Source organism: Hippopotamus amphibius, chromosome 16 (assembly GCF_030028045.1).
Source record: "Hippopotamus amphibius kiboko isolate mHipAmp2 chromosome 16, mHipAmp2.hap2, whole genome shotgun sequence".
In the NCBI taxonomy this organism is placed as follows: domain Eukaryota; kingdom Metazoa; phylum Chordata; class Mammalia; order Artiodactyla; family Hippopotamidae; genus Hippopotamus; species Hippopotamus amphibius.
The window spans coordinates 19,306,518-19,327,421 of NC_080201.1; the positions used below are offsets into that span (position 1 = coordinate 19,306,518).

At 52.2% G+C, this 20,904-nt stretch overlaps 2 protein-coding genes across 2 annotated transcripts; one reads left to right on the forward strand and one right to left on the reverse strand.

The window, feature by feature from the left end:
* Window positions 1-6,016: 6,016 nt before the first annotated feature.
* CES2 (carboxylesterase 2) lies at window positions 6,017-17,928 on the reverse strand. The gene is given in 14 exon segments (XM_057711956.1): window positions 6,017-6,264; window positions 6,717-6,789; window positions 7,412-7,549; window positions 7,978-8,122; window positions 8,349-8,423; window positions 8,539-8,679; window positions 8,952-9,050; window positions 9,523-9,781; window positions 9,862-9,995; window positions 10,871-11,012; window positions 11,923-12,127; window positions 16,491-16,685; window positions 16,863-17,021; window positions 17,306-17,928. Coding segments are annotated over 14 exon segments (2,253 nt in total). The 5' UTR covers window positions 17,607-17,928; the 3' UTR covers window positions 6,017-6,077.
* A 116-nt stretch (window positions 17,929-18,044) lies between these two features.
* CIAO2B (cytosolic iron-sulfur assembly component 2B) lies at window positions 18,045-20,050 on the forward strand. Its single transcript, XM_057711955.1, has 5 exons — window positions 18,045-18,236; window positions 18,395-18,474; window positions 18,788-18,913; window positions 19,373-19,418; window positions 19,833-20,050. The coding sequence occupies exons 1-5, from the start codon at window positions 18,095-18,097 to the stop codon at window positions 19,928-19,930; spliced, it is 492 nt and encodes a 163-aa protein (XP_057567938.1). The 5' UTR covers window positions 18,045-18,094; the 3' UTR covers window positions 19,931-20,050.
* Window positions 20,051-20,904: the final 854 nt, after the last annotated feature.

A 20,904-nucleotide genomic window follows, 5' to 3' on the forward strand; every position in this document is an offset into this window, starting at 1 on the left:
GACCTGCAGAGACAGCCATGGGTCAGTGACCCCAACTGCCCACCTACCAGCTCAGGGCATTCTTGGGAGCGGGGAGGGGCAGGGGACAGGCCAGACTGGCTGGGTAGACAAGGCCCTCTGGGCTGTGCACCGGCCTCCCTGGCCCCGTGGTGGCCTCAGCCGGGCTATAGATGTTGAGGATCAGGCAGTCCTCTGAAATCGGGAAGATCTGTTGCTTTCTGTTCAGCGCAAATCTGCCAGTGTTCATTCTCTCCAGATCCTGTGGGCACCTGTGGCCAAGGAGGAGCCCAAGGGCCAGTGGGTGACAAGCCCCACAAGCCCTGTCAGCTAGACCCCTGCCACCTGCCTGCTTACCTACCTCCACGCGGCTACTCACATCACAGGGGCCGTGCTAGCATCCCACACACCGTCCCAGGATGGCGGTGGGCGTGGGGCCCCAGGGGCGGCTGGGCAAACGGGATGCCCAGGAAGACGTTCACAAGGCAGTCCGTGCCCTTCACGCCCACCTGCCGGCCTCGCATGTGGCCCAGGGAGGTGTCCACTTCAGGCTGAGTGACCCCCGGCCCTGAGGGCAGGACAGAGGGGCCGTGGGTGCGTGCGCAGCCTCCACGAGGGGATAGGGCAGCAGGTGGACTCACTCATTTGCTCTCCAAGCACGTCCTCTGCCAGGCCCCGTCCTGAGCACTTTGATGAACTTCCCCAGCCTTCCTGTGAGATGGGCTTTGTCATCATCCCTGACATCCTCCTCCTTACCTGTCTCCTCCAGGTCAAATTAGTCCCCTTAGTGAAGGAATCAAGCTCTTCTGGAACCCATGGACTTTGCGGGGTGGGGGGTGGGCTTGGGCCTTGGGCCGGGCACTAGCCCTTTCTTAATCTCAGATTACTCACCTGGTAAGTAAGGTGTAACAACCTTAACTTTTAATTTTTTCTGTTCTGATGTTTTGATATCCAGTTTGCTGATCCTGGAGGGACTGCCCTCCAAGGCTAGCCAATTCTTAGAGATGGTAAACGACTCACCAGGAAGTGTGCCCTTCACATGCAGTCCAATCAATCCAGAGTCCATGCACCCCAGCATCCTCCTCTGTGCGCCCCTTGTACTGCTGGCAACTAACTAACTGCCCTAATCACTCCAGGGCCAGGTACCAGATATCTAGGGACAGCCCCATGCCCCAGAGCCCACTGAAATCATTCCAACTAGCTAATCTAAACCTGCTCAGCCTGACTCACCTGTTCCTTCCACAGGAAACAACAATAAAAGTTCTCATCCACATTTCCCCTCATCCCCTCTGCCTCCTGAGGGACCCCTGCTTCTCTGAGCGGCCCTGCATGGTAAGACGTGCCTCCTGTTTCTAGGGAACGGTGAGTAAACTTTTCCTTTCATGACAGTCATTTCTATGTCTATGTCTTACTGCTTAAATCAAAATCCTAGGTCCCCTTAAAATACGACAATCAAGTCCTCTGGCAGGGCTGCTCTGGAGATCACACATGACAGGGAAGGAAGAGCCCCTGCCCAGAGAGGACCCACAACTCTCCGCATTCCTCTGAACAACTGAACTGAACCGAGGGCTCCTTCCCTGAGCAGGCTGCCCACCCCACCTTGTCCCTACCTCACTCTTGCCCCCTCCTCTCAAGTCCTCCCGCCAACCCAGAAGCTCCCACCGCTGCAGGCCCTGTGAGTGTGTCTTACCAGTGGCTGTAGCAGAGAATGCCAGGAGCAGAGAGCTCATCCAGATCAGGGCCCTGGACCTAGTTCTTACCACCGTTCCCATGCTTTTCACTCACAACTGACTGTGGGCAGAGCGGCGGAAGGCGGAATAAGGTCCCTGCCCTTCACAACAACCAATCTCTAAAGGGTTGTTAGGAAAACCCTGGTGGACCGCCCCCCCCCCCCCCCCGGCTTGTGGCCAGCCCTAAGACCCAGCATCTAGTGCCCAGGCTGGGGGAGGAGGGAGGTGGGGCTGGGAGAGCACCTGCCCAGCAGCGCCAGGGTGGTGTGACAGCCCCAGGCAAGGGAAGGAGCTCTGCAACCCTAGGTTCAAGTTCCAGCTCTCCTGACTCTAAGACTTCCATAAAACTTTGTACATTCACTGCAAGATACACATATCACCTACCTGAGGGAGTGGTGGCCATGACCTTGGTGCCGCTTCTGCTCTGAGTGAGCCAGCAGGCTTGGGGTGGGAGCCGGTGTCTGGTCAGGCTGGCCAGGGAGGGGCACCTGAGCCCTGATGCAGGGCGGAAGGAACTGGAGTTGGTACTCTTTGTTTCTTTTCAAATTGAGGTTAAAGTCACATAACATACAATGAACCTTATAAAGTATACAATTCAGTGGCATTTACTGTATTTGCAATTTTGTGCAACTACCTAGTTACACAAAACTTTTTCATTACCCCAGCAATATACCCTGTACCCATTAAGTAGTCACTTCCCATTCCCACCCATACCCCCTCACCTCCCACACCAATTCCCCCATCCTCTGATGATCTGATAGCCATTAATCTGCTCTCTGCCTCTATGGACTTCCCTACTATGGATATACCACATAAAAGCAATCACACGATATGTGACCTTTTGTGTCTGGCTTCTTTCACTTAGCATCACGTTTTTGAGGTTCATCTAGGTTATAGTACATATCAGTACTTCATTCCTTTTCATGGCCAAGTAATATTTCACTGTGGCTGCATCACAATTTTTTTATCCATTCATTCATTGAAGGGCATTTGGGTCGTTTCTACCTTTCTACTATTACAAATAATACTGCTATAAACATTCGTTTACATGTTTCTGTGTGGCCCTTTGTTTTCATTTCTCTTGGCTGTATAGCTAGGAATGGAATTGCCAGTCACACGGTAATCCTGTGTTTAATGTTTTGAAGAACAAACAAGCTCTTTTCCATAGTGGTTGGATGATGCCCTTATAGAGCCTCAGCACCCTGGGCCTGGGCAGCCCTGCCAAGGGCCCCGAGGACTGAGGATACGCAGGGTGCATGTTGGGGGTGACTCTCGGGTAGGCCTGCTCTCTTGGAGGACCCTCAAATGACAGGGCAGAAGCAGGGCACTACCCTCCAGAGGCCCCTGGGTAGGAATGATGGAGGAAAGGGGGCAGGAAGTCTCCTACTGACAACTCAAATCCCATTCCAAATCCAGGGAGGATGTGACTTAAGAGCCAGACCGTCTGCACTCAAACCCTGGCTCTGCCAAGTGGCAGCTGTGTGCCCTAATACAAGTTGTTTCACAGCTCTGGGCCTCGTTTTGTCACCCACTAAACAGCGATAACAGGAACCACCTCCCAGGGTTAACGTGAGGTCACGTTGTGAAAACACGAGGCATGAAAGCAGAGCCAATGGGAGCCTCTTCTTGTGTCAAGACAAGGTCTGTCACGGGGTCTGTATCTCTGCTGGCTTGGGAGACCCCCCACCCCAAGCGGAGGCAGGACTTACCTATGGGCTTCAGTGTCAGGAACGTGGCTGGCTGGGAGTGGGGGGTGGGGGATGGGGGATGGGTGGAGAGAATCAGGTACTGGCAAATATTTGCTAATTCAAACAGTTGGATGTGCTGATTCAATGAGGGACAGGGTGAGGGTCATGCCTGGACTAGATGCCACAACATTTCCTGGGGTCCTCAAGTTGGAGGCCTGAGGATCAAACCTCTGCCAAAAATAACCAGTGTAGGTTCCTGAATTCTCTTTGGAAGCCTCCCTGGTGGGGCTGTTCCCTCTCCCAGAATCTTGACACATAGGTACATTCAGGGCCTCATGAGAAAGAGAGAGACTGAGAAAGAGAGAGAGAGAGAGAGAGAGGCAGGTAACCAACCACAATGAGATATCACTACACACTCATTAAATTAATCAAATGTAAAAGACTGATAAGACCAAGTGTTGGTGAAGATCTGGAGCAATCACATATATGCCTGGGGGGGGGGGGGGCGGGCATGCAAAAATGGGACAGTCAATTTGGAAGACAGTTTGGCTTTTTCTTTTAAAGTTAAGCATACACTCTCCAGATGACCCAGTGATTCCACTCTTAGCTATTTACTGTTTATGAAATGAAAGCATACATCCACACAAGGACTTGTCCGAAGATGATCATAGCGACTTTATTGAAAATAGCCAAAGAATAGAAATCATTCAAATGTCCATCAATGGATGAATGGATAAAATGTGGCATGTCATATATGGAATACTATTTAGCAAGAAAAGAGAACTACTGCTTGAATCTCAAAAACATTATGCTAAGAGGCAGGAGCTGGTAAGAAAAAAATGATTCCATTTCTATGATGTTTTAGAAAAGTCAAACTGTAGCAACTGAAAGCAATTTAGTGGTTGTGTGGGACCAGGCAGTGCAAAGGGACATAAAGGAACTTTTCTGAGCAATGGATGCGTCCTAAAACTTGATGTGATGGTGGTTATATGCCTTACACATTTATCCAAATTTATCAAACTGTACACCTAAAAGGGGTGAATCTGATTGTATGTGAATTATTCCACAATAAAGCTGTTTGGAAAATAAGATTAAAACGAGTCCTAAAAACTAGTTCTGGGAATCCACTTTGGGGAAGTATACTGTGCATATGCAAGACTGAAAAACATAGAGGCACACATGCCACAGGCGCTCAATAAACACTTTCAGGATGCAGGGGAAGCACTAGCACCAGGCAGTGTTCATTAGAAGGAAAGGTCCTTCCGGCTCCACAGTTGATCATCTCAAGCTTAAGTTTTTACTTGTCTACCATCTGGTGGTTGTACTGGGCAATGCAGGAATCTCCATCCTTCAAGCGCCAACTTCAGGAGGCTCTATGGTTGGGCTGAATACAGTGGGCAGAAAGAAGGGGGACTTTCCTTCTGGGAAACCTGGTGCCCAGAGAGTCAGAGGTAGGGAGTCCTGGATCTATGAGAAGAGGGATACAGCCTCTTAACAGCAGAGAGAAAGTGCTTTGGTGGAACAGAGGCAGAATGAACCTAATTGGTACCTTTGCATGTGGAGGTTTTTTGTTGGGGTTGGGGGGAGATGGTGTAGGGGGAATAAAAGTTTGGGAAAAACAATGAGGTAAGTAGGGAAACTGATCACGTGGATGCCCACAGTGAGTTGGTGACTTGGGGGATGCTCAGCAGATGGGGGCAGGGGAGGGAGGGATAGCAAGGGGAATTCTAAAAGGCAAGAGGAGACCTCCCTGGATGAAGAGGCCCATGGGAGCCAGCAGACAAGAGTTTCTTCCCCTAGATATGCCTGGATCTTCTCACCCCTCAATCCTACTTCCAGGAAACATCCCACAGATAAACATCTTTATGGATGTCCTACGATCATGTAAAGTTTGGGCCCTACAATGTCTGCAGAACCACTGAGAATAAAGACGAACTTCAGGAGGCAGCAACTGAGGAACCCGCCTGCTTCTCGGGCCACTGTGCAGCTGGCCCAACCTCCAGGGGACTATGGACAAGCCCACTCCTGCTTCCTACAAAAAATGGAGTAAGTCACCTCCGTGGGACATTGACAAATGAATGGGTGGGTTGTTTAAATGTCATCGATAGATGGCACTTAATCTAGGAGGGAAATGTGTGGGGACAGGGACATTTACATTCTTAGTAGTTGGGAGCCTCGAAGCACTGTGATCGTGGAGCTCCCAGGCCCCCCCGGTGTCCAGGTTCCCTATTGGCCATTTACAGATGGAGATTGCGGGGGCCTTGCTGAGAGCCAGGTGTGGGCGACATTCCCCAAAGCACCTTTCTTCAGAGGGAGAGGAGAGAGGGTGGGGAGGGTGTGGAGGTGAGGCAGGGAGGATGGGGCCCGGGGCCCAGTGGGAGGTTGAAGAAGGTAAACTTCCATTGGGGTTTGCTCATCCAGCTTCCTGGGAGGGTTTACTGATTGTGTCTAACAAGAGAGGACCAATGGCAGGCTTGGGAACTAACACGATACCGTAGGTTCTTCAGTGTTTGCTGGATGGATGGATGGGTAGACGAACGAAAGAATGAATGAATGGCTACGTGAATGAAGGAAAAATCTCACTGGGTGTGTGTGGGTACAGCCTGCAGACCCCCACCTACATGCAAGCCCCTAACCCTCCCCCTCCCCCCCCCAGACACAGCTACAGTTCTGTGTGCTTCTCCTTGGCCTCCATTAGCTCCTGTATCTTCTTGGGTAGGGTCTTCATCCAGAACTGGGCCCTGTGGGCCTTCAGGGCCCGGCCCACCCCAGGCTTCGTGTTCAGCTGCATGTATTGCTCCTCCTGGTCGAACAGGGGCCAGTGGGGCAGACCCTCGCCGTTGGGGTTCCTGTAGACATGCCCTCCCGCAGGGCAGTGTGAGGGTCATTCTGAGTTCTAGCGAGCCCAGACCCCAGCACCCTGACTGGGGTCAGGCAAGGCAGCCGAACAGGCTTGGGGAATGAGAAGGGGAGGTTTCCAGAAGTAGAAACTACCTCCCATCAAAGCGTTAGCTGCACAGGGGGCAGGGCAGCCTTTGCCCCTTCCTGACGGGGAGAGGCTCTGTGGATAACAGCACTGTCCCCCACCCCCCACCCAGCTCACCCAGAGATGGGAGGAATGTCCAGCACCCATAAGGCCCCTTTCTGTCCAGGAGGGTCCTGGAGCTGGGGAGAGGGCTGCCATGCAATTAAGGACACATACACTGATGAAGTCACCACAGACAAGGGGAGCCCTGGATGGGCTCGAGCCCTGCCCTGCCCACCATGGAGGTGAAAGTGGGGGGGGGGGGTGACATCTCACCCATTTCGAGCAAAGTTGGCCCAGAACGTCATCATCGTCCTGCTCAGCAGCTTCTCCTCCTCAGTGAGCTGGACTACAGGGCAAGGGGGCAAGGGTCCAAGTCAGGGCAACTCCAGTCCAGCACGTGGGTCACTCCTGCACCCATCTCACCCTTCCAGCTCCTCCCTGCCACCCCAGGCCTGGCCCTCTGCCTGCTCCCCAGGCCCTCTCCTTGCCCAAACCCTATATATTCATCCTGGCCTCGGGCTGACCTGACACGGGGCTCACCCCTGACCCAAAAGGCCCCCTTCTTCTGACACTAGAAGGGCATTTAAGAAATAAATATGAAAAAGAAAGGAAGGAAGGAAGGGAAAAAGAGAGGAAGGAAGGAAGGAGGGAGGGAAGAAAGTAAGAAAGAAACAAAGGAAGAAAGATGCCTTTGAAACACCCCCTCTGCACCCATGCCAGACACCCACGGTCAGGGTGGGGAGAGGTGGAGGGAGTGCAGGTTCTGGTCTGAAGAGTCCTGGACCCCAATCGGAGCCCAGTCTCTCTAGCTGTCAGATCTCAGACACCTGGTCCCGTCCTCTCACTGAGCCTCAGTTTCCTCATCTGTACAGTGAGGGCAATCACCCTCACTCACGGTCTCGGCCAACGTCCCGCCCACATCCTGGGAATGAGGAGCCTCTGAGGGACCCCCACCAGGGAAGACTCACAGTGGCTGCTTCCCCAAAGACTTCTGAAGATGAAGTAAACCTCATCTCCGTGGTCTGCCCTCACATAGCTCGGCCTGAAGTCCCTGAAGAAGCTAGGCGAATGCTGGAACTCGTAGAAGTAGACGGGGGTGTGGGAACCTAGGGAGGTGAGGTAGACAGGCGGTGACCTGGCAGCCCCTCACCTGGAGCTTTCTTGCATCATCCACAGTGATTACACAGCTCATTCCAAAGCTGTTTGGAATCTGGACGATGGGGTGAGGGAGCCCCAGGTGAGGGAGCAAGGGCAGTGGGAAGGGCCTGGCTTCAAATCACGGCCTTGGAACTTCCTAGGCTATGGTCTTGTGCAAGTCACTGAAGGTCACTGAACCTGTTTCCTCCTCCGTAAAATGGGGGTGAATGTATGTCTCACAGACTAGCCGTGAGGATTTACCGAGATGAAGGATACGAAGTGCCTGGCACCAACAGATAGACACGGGCCGAGACCTGGATACCAGTAGACCTGACCTGGCACCTGCAGCTCTGAGCTGCCCCCTTGCCAGTCTGGCCTTAGTTACAAATGTACTCACGCTGAAACTTTGCCACTTGGAGTGCAGGCATCACGAAGAGGGAGTCCGTCATCAACTCACGGAACTGGGTTCGGAGGGTCTGGGGGTCCTCATTGTCCCCTGTGTACTCCTCCATCAACAGGTCGCCAAACTCAGGAGGCATCACCTGCCCCAGGTAGCGCAGGGAGAGGCAGGTTAGGCAGGCTGCCAGGGGCCGGGAGGCAGCAGGGGCAGGGCTGGGGAGATGGATCCTGGGATGGGCTAGGGAATCAGGGAAAGGGGCCAAGCTCTGGGGGGCGCTGCATGGACAGGATATCTGGGGGATGGGTTTCCTGTGCCTTGGGATAGGACAGGAGTCCCTCTGCATGGGGGCAGGTCCCGAGGAACCTCACCACTATTTTTGATATTTTCAGCAGGGCATCCTTTATGGTCTTTCTGTCCATTTCCATGTCAGAACTGTTCACGACCTGGGTGGTGGAGGAGTCTCGAGTTGGAGATAGGATGGGCCTGGAGCTATGAAGCCTGGAGGCCTTCCCACTGGATGGGCTCCCCGGCACCTGGAGGCGTGGGAGTGGGCCTCACCATAGGGATGATCCAACTGTACTCATCATTGTTGACACCAATGATGCTGGGGACAAGGTGAAACTCGGCAGAGGCCAGCAGCTCCAGGGGGTGCTTGGGCAGGAAGATCCCATCTACCAGGCCGGGGATGGTGCTGAAGGCCTAAGGGACACTCAAGCTCAGGTCACAGGTACTTTCTGATGGTGCAGACATCTTCCACCCCTTCCTGGCTCGTCCCGGGATGCTCATGCCCACCCCAGGAGGTCCTACAACTGCCTCAGCATGGCCTGGCCTCGATTTCCCATCCAGGTCTGTGAGGGCGCCAAGGTGTGGCGCTAGAGTCACTTGCCCCGAGGAGGATGAAGGGCATCCAGCCTTGCCTGCCCTACACCTACTGGCCCCCTCCCTCCACAGCCACGTCCATTCAGTCGAACCTTGTTGATCACCAGAATCTCCTCTTCACTCTTGCGCCGCAGGCAGTCCACCAGGGACTCCGAGTCTACCTGGCCACAGGCAGACAGGTTGGCTGTGATCTGTAAAGAGACCAGGCAGTGGCTAGCTCATACTTCCAGACAGGGGAGAGAGGTTTGCCCAATGCCCCAGTAGGAGGCAGGGGTATCCCAAATCTCACAGACTACTATGAATGGGTTCCTACAGTTTTGAAATTGTTCCAACTTCCCGACGCTCAGAGTACTCTGCCCAGGGCCGGAGGGGGGGGGTGGGGTGGGGGTGGGGGGCCGGGGATCCCACCTACCTAGATGGTCCAGCCTATGATGGGGGCCCTCAGGGCAGCAGTTCTGTGGGCCACAGAACACACTTAGCCTCTGCGCTGACAGAGGTCTGTGAATTCTGACCCTTGAAAAATCACCAGATAGGCAGCTGTTCCCAAGGTCCTCTGATGGCAGGGGAGCCCTTGTTATCCCCATTTAACACATAGAGTAATGGAGGCCAAGAGGTAAGAGACAGGGCAGCAGGTCTGGGCTTCCCACAGTTGAGGGCACTCACTGTGGAGACCATGTCAGATGATTTGGTGACGAAGCCGGGTGTCAAGGCCACACCACTCTCCATGATGGCACCGTGGAAGAGTCCTTTGGACATGGGGGACACGACATGCGAAGACACGCTTATGCCACCCGCAGATGTGCCAAAAATGGTGACTCGGCCAGGGTCGCCTCCAAAGTAGGCGATATTTTGCTGGACCCAGCGCAGTGCGGCCACTTGATCCAGGTAGCCCCAGTTGCCAGTTGCATGCTCATCTCCAGTGCTGAGAGGTGGCAGGGATGAGGCTCATGGGACCATCCTGGCTCCATTAGCCCATGCTGCCCAGCCCAGCCCCAGCCTCACCTGAAGAAGCCCAGCAAACCCAGGCGGTACTGGATAACGACCACCAGCACGTCCTCCAAGGCCGCCAGTGTGGAGCCGTCATACATGGAAGCCATGCCCAGGGTGAGGCTGCCACCGTGGATCCACACCATCACCTGGGGAATCCATGGCACAGACACCACGTGGCTCCCACCCCACCCAAACCCCACCGGGGCTCCTCCCTAAATGAACCACCACTTTGGCTCTGTCCACCTGACTACATGGACAGAACTCCAGCAAGACACAGTGGTGTCTTCGTGACCTGGGCTGAAGGCGACCCAAGTTCTATCAGGAAAACTGGGCCTCCGACACTTTGGAGCCCGTCCCACATACCAAAGCCTGGCTCCCTTTCTCCCAGAACCCTCTCTGACGTGGAAAGAAAAGGGGTGTCTCTCTGATCACCCCACATGCATGCACATTAATTAAAAGTGTACTCCATTCTCACCAGCCTAACAGCTAATCCATGGCTGGGGTCCCTGGCCACCTCAAGGTGTAGCCCTCAGGCTCCTGAGTGCGTCTTGGGTATGAGTTGGTTGGGTGAGTCCTGGGTCCCTCCCAGGGCTGCAGTTTCTGATCTCTGGGAGCAGCCAGGGTTCTGTGACCCTATGCCCAGGGGTCAGCCACACTTGCTGGGTAAGAAGTATTCTCTAAGGGGGACTTCCCTGGTGGTCCAGTGGGTAAGACTCCGTACTCTCAATGCAGGGAGCCTGGGTTCAATTCCTGGTCGGGGAACTAGATCCCACAAGCATGCCGCAACTAAGAAGTCTGCACACTACAACTAAGATTCCTTGTGCCACAACTGGGACCTGGTGCAACTCAAATAAATAAATAAATATGAAAAAAAAAAAGAAGTACTCTCTTGGATCTGATAGTAAGAAGCTTCTTAACAGGGTCTACATTGCAGTGGGGCCCAGGCTGATCTTGTCCTTTTTAATCTTCTTGCAGAAGAAATGTCCTCCCACCCCTCAGCCAGCTGTGGCCTGGCACTCACAGGCAGGTTAGAGCCCTCGTGGGAATAGGCAGGTGTGTAGATGTTAAGGTACAGGCAGTCTTCAGACATGGAGGTAGAAGGCAGGGTCACATTCCGCAGTTTCAGAATCATTTTTTGCATGCTAGTGAAGTCCTGCAGACACCTGGTGGCATGGCAGGCAGTCAGTCCTGGGGCCATGCCGTGGCTGTAACCAGATCCTGGGCCCAGATTTGCTCCCAGCTACCCTTAGTCCCACTTCCTCTGATACCCTGCTCACACATGATCCCTCCGTAAAGCCCCTCTGCACCAAGTTACAGGCCACAGGCTCTGGGGAAGCTGGGGTGGAGCCCAGTCTTCCAGGGAGGCCTCAAGTTTATGAGGGTCTTGGATACCAATCCTCCTGAGGCTGAGAAATCTTGACTCTGGAGGGTCTCTGTGAGAACCATTGGTCACATGTGTTGACATTCACCACCATATCACTATACTCAGGAAGCCCTGGAACAGGGGAGTAGCTTGTATCTATGTGCTGCCAAAATGAATGGGTTAATTTCTCATGAGAAGGGCAGTGGGTCCCTCATCCCAAGTCAGACTCTCAGGGAACCTCATCACTCCCACACAGTTTCCTGTTGCAAGAACATACACATGCCCCTTGGTCAAGGGCATCTGACCCTGTCGATTGGCACAGTGACTGTGCAGAGTGGGGTCCTCCACTCCTCAGGGATCTCCAGTGTCTGCTGCTAGAGTCAGGAGCTCCTACAAGGTTCAAAGCTCTCCCAAAGACACCTCCTCTAGAGGCAGAGAGAACGTGGCACAACTAGAACCCAGGGAGTTATGTGTCTCTGCTCGCCCCTTCAGCATGCGGGACGAGCTCTTTGAGGGCTAAACCCTCAGTCTGGGGAAGTGACTTCACTCTTTCAAGCCTCTGCATGCTCATCAGAAAAACGCATGTGAAAATCCACCAAACTCAGAGGGAAAACTGGCTGTGGCTTAGATGAAATGACAACTGCAGCCTGGCCCAGAGCTCAGGGTACCCTCTACCCCAGGGCCTAGAGTTCCCTGGACCCCCTGCTTACTTGGCTGGGTGGGAGGTCCCATCCTTTACACCACTCCAAGATTCCGGGGGCTCCGGGGGCGCAAACCGCAGTGGCCCTACAGGTGGCTTGGCAAAGGGAATTCCCAAGAAGGTGTGGACCCCCACATCAGTGTTCTTCACATGGACGAGGCTCCCCCGCACCTGCCCCGTGCGTGTGGTCCGGATGGGGCTGGTAGAGTCCTGGCCTGTGGGCAGAGATGCACATCAGGGTTGGGTCTCCCAATTCAGCTGCCCTGATCTAGCAACACCTGCTTTACAGATTTCCTGCTTGTAATTCTCCTCCCCACGCCCCACCCCAACCCCAACTGCCTTTTCCACCACGCTCAGTGAGGCTCCTTGGGGTTTGGCACCGTGGTTGAGCCCCAGGAGCTTTGAACAAATAGTCACACAAGCTTGATGGGATGAGAGTGTCCTTTCTGCTCACTGGGCGCCAGGTCCTAGGAGGCAGTAGAACTGTGAGAATCAGACAGACAAGATTCCTGTCCTTAAGGATCTCACACTCTAGGTGGCAAGAATGACATAAAGAAAGTATCCTCCAAACAAAGAGTAATGTCATGAGGAGAACTACAAAGAGAAGGGCAGCTGGGTCCAGAACATAAGAAGTACAGCCTGCCCTGCTATGGGGATCAGGGAGGCAGGAAGAGACTGAAAGTCACCTAACAGAGAAAGAGCTGATATTCTTAATAGATAAAGAATTTCTATAGATGAATGAGGAATATGCCAACTCTGCATATTTGGCGAAAGAATATGAAACGGTGAAAGAATATGTTCAGACAGAATAAAGAATACCAATAAATGGCTCTTACACAAATGAGGAGATATTCACCTCACTCAAGCTAAGAAAAATTTCACATTGAAATCTGACTCTGGGGACTTCCCTGGTGGTGCAGTGGTTAAGAATCTGCCTGCCGATGCAAGGGACACGGGTCCGATCCTTGATCCAGGAAGATCCCACATGCTGCAGAGCAACTAAGCCCGTGAGCCACAACTACTGAGTCCACATGCCACAACTACAGAAGCCTGCATGCCTAAAGCCCGTGCTCCACAACAAGAGCAGCCACCAGAAGCTCGAGCACTGCAATGAAGAGTAGCACCCGCTTGCCACAACTAGAGAAAGCCCGTGTGCAGCAACAAAGACCCAACATAGCCAATAAATAAACAGATAAATAAATAAATAAAAGAAGTCTGACTGTGGTGTCAACAACTCATTTTGTCACGAAAAGCAAGACAATCAGACATTGTATGTTTTTCTGTTGCAAGTCCACTGCACCACATATGAAGTAGTCTTGCCCCAAAACAAAACAAAACAAAGCAAAATCTAAAAATTGAATCTGATCAAGCCTCTAGAACAGGGGTCCCCAACTCCCCCGCTCCCGGCCCCAGGCCACACAGCAGGTGATAAGCGGCGGGCAAGGGAGTGGAAGCTTCATCTACTGCTCTCCATTGCTCCCATTACTGCCTGATCCACTCCTGCATCCTTGGGATGTCTTCCATGAAACCGGTCCCTGGTGCCAAAAAGGCTGGGAATTGCTGCTCTAGGATATAAATACAAGTTTACAGGCATTCAGGGGGCAGAGAAACAGTTAAAAGACACTACAGGGATGTAACCAGCAAAACCCAAACTCTGTTACATGTGGAATCTAAAAAAAATGATACAAATAAACTTATTTACAAAACAATGATTCACAGACATAGAAAATAAACTTTTTTTCAAAGGGGAAAAGGGGGGGAGGGATAAATTAGGAGTTTGGTATTAACATATATACACTACTATATATAAAATAACCAACAAGGACCTACTGTATAGCACAGGGAATTATATTCAATATTTTGTAATAATCTATAAGAGAAAAGATTCTGAATACGTATATAACTGAACCACTTTACTGTGCACCTGAAACTAACACAACATTGTAAATCAACTATACTTCAAGAAAACAATAACAAAAACAAAAACCCCTCAAACTCTGGCATTTTCTCCAGAACAAACTGGTTTCTTCAACACAACAACAAAAATGGAATATTATTCAGTAATAAAAAAAAAATACCGAACATGCTACAACACGGACGAACCTTGAAAATACACTAAGTGAAAAAAGCCAACCACAAAGGACGACACATTGAATTGTTTTGTTTATATGAAATGTCTAGAATTGGCATATTCATAGAGACAGAAACGTTGGGGAAAGGGGAATTGATGTGGTAAACTCCGTGAATATACTAAAATCCACTTTAAATGGGTAAAAGTTATGCTATATGAATTAGATCTCAAATGTTATTTAAAAAAGCACATCTACCAATTTTTAAAGTATGAACCTTGTTTAAATCATGTTTTTTTTTAAAGTCATAAATACCATGAGATAATATGAAATGGGAATATCTGACTAGATGTTTGATTACATTAAGAAATTATGAGAGATATATACCTTTTCTTTTAGTAGGATAAAAAATTTTACAAGTGATGTGATGTCTGGGATTTGCTTCAAATCATGATGCAAAGGAGAAGGGATAATCCAGACAAAACTAAGCTGCCCAGGTCTTGATGACTGTTGAAGGTAGATCATGGTACACTGAGTTTGTTACATTACTCTCTCTACCTTAGACAGGGAGCCCTGAGGTGCTGTGTGACCTTGGGCAGTCCTGACCCTCTTTGTGCCTCAGTGTGCAGGGAGCTATCCAGGCAGGCTCCCAATTCCCCTGGTGTTATCTCCACTGGCTCTCACCTCCCTGGCGCTTTTCCTCCTGCAGGCTTAGGTTCTGCCTTTGCAGAATTTGGCAGGTCTGGGCCTGGTTTCATAAGTAAAAAAAAAGAGAAAGAAAACAAAAAAACAGTCCCATGGAACTATACTACCCTACACCTATTAGATTAACACAGGTGAATATGCCTGATGACACCTGGAGTGGGTAAGGCCGGAGTCAGCAGCTACTCACATGCTCCAGAGAGTGCAAAGCAGTGCCTTTCCAAGTCAGAAGACCCACCCTTCTCCCGAGGAACACGCTGTCTACATAGTTATTTGTGGGATGTGATGTCTGTCCATGTACCTCACTGCCTCCACCGGCCTCTAATGCTTGATGTTTGTTATCACGAAAGACAAAACCTGCTAAAACGTTCCTGATCAGACTGGTTACATCAAGGATGCTTCCTCCTTGAAGAGAAGCCCTTTCATTAAATAGTATGAAGAAGTTCTACCATGTGGAGGTGTGTCAGGAAGTGGAAAAGCCAAGAACCAGAAAGGGAGACAATGTGTGACCATTTAGGTGAAAATCAAGGATGCAGGCACACATCCATCCTTGGGTAAACTCCTGGGCAGAGTGTAGAAGGCCCTGGAGACCTAGATGGTCCCTGTCGATAAGCCAGGACTGGGTGGGACAGGAGAGGGTCAGACCCGTCACCTGTGCTTGTCAATTCTTCTTTTCTGAAAGTAGGTCCAATCCAACACAGCAACACTTCTAAAAAGAGGCATCAGCGAGGCCTAGCAGATCATGGCACTGGAAGGTGCCGGTGACCTCCTAGAGCCTGGTGAGCAGGGGGTAAGGGCAGAAGCCCGGCGGGGTGAGCCACGGAGGAGTCATGAGTGTGGATGCTTCCCAGGCAGATTCAACTGAGAAGGCAAAGGACAGTCAGGTCCCACAGGCAGAGCCCATTTGGATTAGAGGATCGTGCCCTTCAAGAGGGGGCACAGGGGACGTCCCTGGCAGTCCCAACGTAGGGGGCCCAGGTTCGATCCCTGGTCTGGGACTAGATCCCACATGCCGCAACTAAGAGCCCGCATGCTGCAACTCAAGATCCTACGTCGCAACAAAGATCCTGCACACGGCAACGAAGATCCCATGTGCTGCAACTAAGACCAGGCACAGCCAAATATATATATATATATATGTACATACATATATATACATTAAGAGGGGGCACAGGAGCTAGGGCTGCGCCCAGGTACTGAACCCACAAAGCCTAAGCTATAAAGCCTACTGATAAGGGCTTAGCACAAAGAGAGATCACCTTTGCCCTGGAGGCAAAGACCTGCCTCACCCAGGGTGGGTGCATGGGGTGAAGAGGACGTGGAAGTCCATCTAATAGTAGCATGTGGTGAAAGGAGGATGGGGGCTTCCGTAGCCTGAGCCAGTAACCTTGCCTAGGGCTCCTGTGCAGAGAGGCTCAGTGGGTGTCAGGACACCCCTCTGGCCAAGGGCGCAACACTCAGAGCCATATGGTAGCAGGAAGGTATTAATATTTTTGTTATTACCCCTTTAGCAACAGCTCCACCGCAAACGCTAAGAGGGCAATGTCCCAAATAACTCCCCAGCCTGCCTGGGTGCTGCTCAGAATCCCTAGGGCCTGCTCAGTGTAGTGAGACTTGGGGCAGCCCAGACTCTCTCTGCACCTCAAAGAGTGCAGAGGTGCATCAGATCCTGCACATGGTTCTGGTCCTGTAGCTCTCCACCGGCTCCCACCTCCCCGATGCCTGTCCTCCCGCAGCCTCAGGTTCTGCCTCGGCAGAATTTGGCAAGTCCTACCCTAGCCCCTGCCGCCCGGCATGGGAGCCTCACCCTGGCCCGGGATAAGGAGAAGCAGGAGTCCAAAGGCCACAGCACTCAGCCACATGCGAAGTTGGTCCAGAGGCATCGTGGGCTCACAGGTCTTTTCTGCACTACTGGCGCGCACGCTTCTTTTCACCAACAGGCTGCACAGGATCCATCCAGCTGTTGACTAGGGAGTGCCTCACACAGGCCCTGGAATTTGGACTGGGTAGGCGGGGAAAGATAGGTTTTGCAGGAGAGCAGGATGAAAGGGGCAAAGGCCAGTGGCAGTCAGGGTCAGCACAGACCCTTCCCCTCTGCCCAGGTCCCCTTGGGATTCCTCTGAAGGGGCCTTGAGGCTTCTGCAGCCCCTGGGCAATACCGAGAACCATCTCCACAAACCGTCGTTCAGTGTCCTTATGGTCACATGCTGGACAAGTGTGTTCCGAGGGGGAGAGAGAGGGAGCAATAATCTGTGACTGGGGAAACCAGAAGAGCTCCCTTGAGGAGGTGCACAATCAGGATTTCCATAGACAGATAAATGAAAATGACCAGGGGAAGCTGGGACGAAGTGAGAGTGTAGCACTGACTTATACTGCTACCAAATGTAAAACAGCTAGTGGGAAGCTACTGCATAACAGGGAGATCAACTCGATGATTGGTGATGACCTAGAGGGGTGGTGGGAGGTAGGCTCTAGAGGAAAGGGATATGGGGGTATAAATACAGTTGATTCACTTGTTGTACAGCAGAAACTGGCACAACAGTATAAAGCAATTATACTCCAATAAAAATCTGAAGGGGGAAAAAAGGAGCTTGAAAAAAAAAAAAAAAAAGAAAAAACCACCTTCGTTCAGAGTGAAAGGAACCGCCCCAGCAAAGGTAGGGAAGTGTGACTACCCCTACATTACAAAAACTCCTCCTGCTTTCAGGGACCGATTTCCTGGGTCCGCCTTCATCCCTCTATTGTCCCTGGTCTGAGGGTCTCCGTGGGCCCTCCTCTCTACTCGGCAAAGGCGCGCTTTTTGAAATGCACACCTGATTGTGGCACTCTTCTTAAGGAAACCCTCAACCCCACCCTGTGTCTTTCCCTGTCCCCACCTCCCGCTAAAATCGAGCTCATGGTCTTCTATCCATTGGACAAACATTTAAAGAACGTCTGCTGGTCCGCGCGCTGGGGATCGGGAAAGCACTCCTAGCTTCAAGGTGCAATGGGGGCTGCAGATGTGTCACCGGGAAGTTTCGAAACGCACTGAACCCTGCGGGGACAGTGGCAACTCTGGGCGCCCGCCCAGCCTAAGGGGAAGGCTTCTCGGAGGAAGTGATGCCTGACGATACGCCTGGCTCAGTCTCAGACGGGTCTGCAGTGCCCCAGCCTTGGCCTGCGCCGTCCAGCACCCTCCCGGCTCGCACATGTGACCCCTTCTCCATGTCTTTGTTGGACATCCCGCATTTTTCCCGGTCTGCGTAGAAAGCACGCCAAGGCCGCTGTTCCGCCCAAAGCCCAGGCAGAGAACGGGCGGCGGCGCTTGTCCCTCGCCTTACCGCGTCACCACGCCACGCCCCCTTCCCGTTCCCCGGAAGTGCACCTTAGGAGCGGAAGTGCACGCCTCCAGTTGCCGGCAGCGGTTCCGCGATGGTGGGCGGCGGCGGGACTGGGGGCGGCCTCTTGGAGAACGCTAATCCCCTCATCTACGAGCGCTCCGGGGAGCGGCCAGTGACCGCGGGCGAGGAGGACGAGCAGGTTCCAGACAGCATCGACGCGCGCGAGATCTTCGATATCCGCCGCTGCCGGGCGCGGGCGGGTTCGCGGGGGCCTGGGAGGGGAGAATGAAGTGATGTCCAGTAGTTGATGGAGCTGTATTAGGGCCGGGCGGTCCCGGCGGAGGGTTCTAAGTGGGCAGAGGAGCAGAGTTCCCTTTCCTTCACTTGCCACATCTGATTCGCTCCATCAATGACCCGGAGCATCCACTGACGTTAGAAGAATTGAACGTAGTAGAGCAAGTGCGGGTTCAGGTGAGTCACTCCCGGCGTCCAGGGGAGCGACTTGTTCGGGAGAGTCAGAAAGGCTCAGCTGTGCACCAAGGGGCTGGCGTTCTCTCAGCTCACGGACTCCTCAGGAAATCTTTGGAACAGGGTGTGTGTGTGTGTGTGTGTGTGTGTGTCCCCGTCCGTGTGTCCCTGCGCGCGTGCGTGTGTGTATGTGTGTGTGTGGAAACTGAGACCTGCGACCCGTACTGGTTAGACGACTTGCCTGAAGCAACAAACTAAGAAGAGGGGCTCTGGGCAGGACGGGCCATGACTCCGAACACCCCACCTCCCCAACCAGGTGAGCGACCCCGAGAGCACTGTGGCCGTGGCCTTCACACCCACCATTCCTCACTGCAGTATGGCCACCCTTATTGGCCTGTCCATCAAAGTCAAGCTTCTGCGATCCCTTCCCCAGCGTTTCAAGGTAAGTTGGAACTGAGCCCCAGGGGTGAGACAGGCATGTCTGCTACTGAGGAGGGCATAGAGAGCATGAGTATGGACATCAGGGTGAGATCAGGAAGGTTTCATCCCAGCTAGCAGATATGAAACCAGGAAGAGGCTTTCCAATTTGATGGGACAAGAATAAAGACCTAAGCTGGAAAGTGCGGAAAAGTAGTGAGGAGTGTGGCAGGAAGGGCAGTAGGGAGCTGTAAGATAGGTTTGGAGCAGGGAAGGGGCACAGACAGGCCTTTAAGTCAGTAGCAGTTGGCCGGTCCTTTGGGTAGAGATGGAGTGGCTGTGAGTGGGTTTGGGGTGTAATAGAAGGGCCAGAGTCCAAAGGCATGATTAGGAAGAAGGATCAGCTGGAGGTGGGGAGTGGGGAGAGGAGAAAGGGGGATAGAAAGGTGTGTGAATGCTCACGCCCCACCTGTCTCCCTCCCAGATGGACGTGCACATTACACCAGGGACCCATGCCTCAGAGCATGCAGGTAAGTGTGGGCTGGTGTTGAGGCATTGGCCTCGAGGCTTCCCCCTTGCCGTGGTGGTTTGTAGGGCAAGATTCGGGGGCGGGTTGGAGGTGTGGCATTAGGTGGGTGACTCCTTAGTGGACGTGGCCACCTAGAGCAAAGCTGGCCTGACTTGAGTCTCCTGTGTTTCCCATGTTCTCCCACTCCTTCCCTCTTCCTCTCTTAAGTACACAGGGCCAGGGTGTGTCAGGCTTTATAGGATAGGTGGCAGACATGAGTGGCCAGGTGGGAGGGGGTCACAAGAAGGTGGGGTAGGTGTGAGCTCAGGTGCTTGGGGTCACCTGATCAAGGCTTGGGGTCCTAGGAAGGAGGTGACAGGAAGGCTTTGTTGGTGGGGGTATAAATCTATTTCACCACTCTCTCTTTCCCACCCAGTGAACAAGCAGCTTGCGGATAAAGAGCGGGTGGCAGCCGCCCTAGAGAACACCCATCTGCTGGAGGTTGTGAACCAGTGCCTGTCAGCCCGCTCCTGAGCCTGGATTTTTGCTCCCAGCCCCATGCAGGGCTCATGGCCTTGCTTTCTTGAATCACTGACAATAAGAAACTAACATTTTGCATTTTGTAATAAATCCTTAATTTATATTCATTTCCCAGCATGCCTGAGAGTCTTTCATTTCAGTGGGGTCATTCCGGGTTTGGGATGGGGGTGGTAGTGAGTGCCTATTACAGGCTGGGTCGATAAGGTTTGGTTCACTTTTTAAATTTCTCCTGATGGTTTGATTAGGAAAAGTTGCAAGCATGCCAAAAAGTTGAAAGAATAATGTATGAATATTCTTGTATACCCAGCACCTAGATTTAGCAGTTGTTAACGTGTTTGCAACATGTTAACATGTTGGCTTTATTTAAGTGTGTGTAGAATATAAATATACTTGAGAGTAAACTGCAGACGCATGACCCTTCACTTCTTGGTACTTCATCCTGTGTCTCCTAAGAATAAGCTTGTAACCACAGTACTGTTATCTGACATCCAAATGAACAATTCTCTGACATATCTAATATCCAGGCATATATGAATTTCCTCAAAATGTCACTCACAGTTGTTTTTTAGTCAGGCTCCAGTCAAGTTTCATGTATTGCATTTGGTTGTCATCTCTCTTTAGCCTCATCTAGAACTATCTCCCCACCTCTCCACCTTTTAATTTTTCTTGACACTGACTATTTTGAAAAGCCCAGGTGAGTCGTCCTGGAGAAGTCGCACAGTCTGCATTGTTCCTGTAACTAGAAGTTGGTTGAGTTCAGGTTTGAATTTACTAATGAGAACTCTGCTCAGGAGTGTGGTATGTATCCTTGGCACCCACCAGTAGCTGCGGGATGCCAGCTTGTCCCCACCATCACTGTTCGTGTTGCTCAGTTTGGTCCCCTGGTTAGGGCAGTGACCGCAGATTTCTCTGTTGAAAGCCATCTGAAGCACTGTCTCCACCGGCACCCCCAGAAATGTGTCACCCCA

Excerpts from the sequence above, each read along its gene's own strand:
- CIAO2B (XM_057711955.1), top strand. The coding sequence starts at position 18,095 with ATGGTGGGCGGCGGCGGGACTGGGGGCGGCCTCTTGGAGAACGCTAAT. Across the intron at positions 18,237-18,394 it reads CGACGCGCGCGAGATCTTCG|ATCTGATTCGCTCCATCAAT; the intron begins ATATCCGCCGCT and ends TTCACTTGCCAC. Across the intron at positions 18,475-18,787 it reads TAGAGCAAGTGCGGGTTCAG|GTGAGCGACCCCGAGAGCAC; the intron begins GTGAGTCACTCC and ends CTCCCCAACCAG.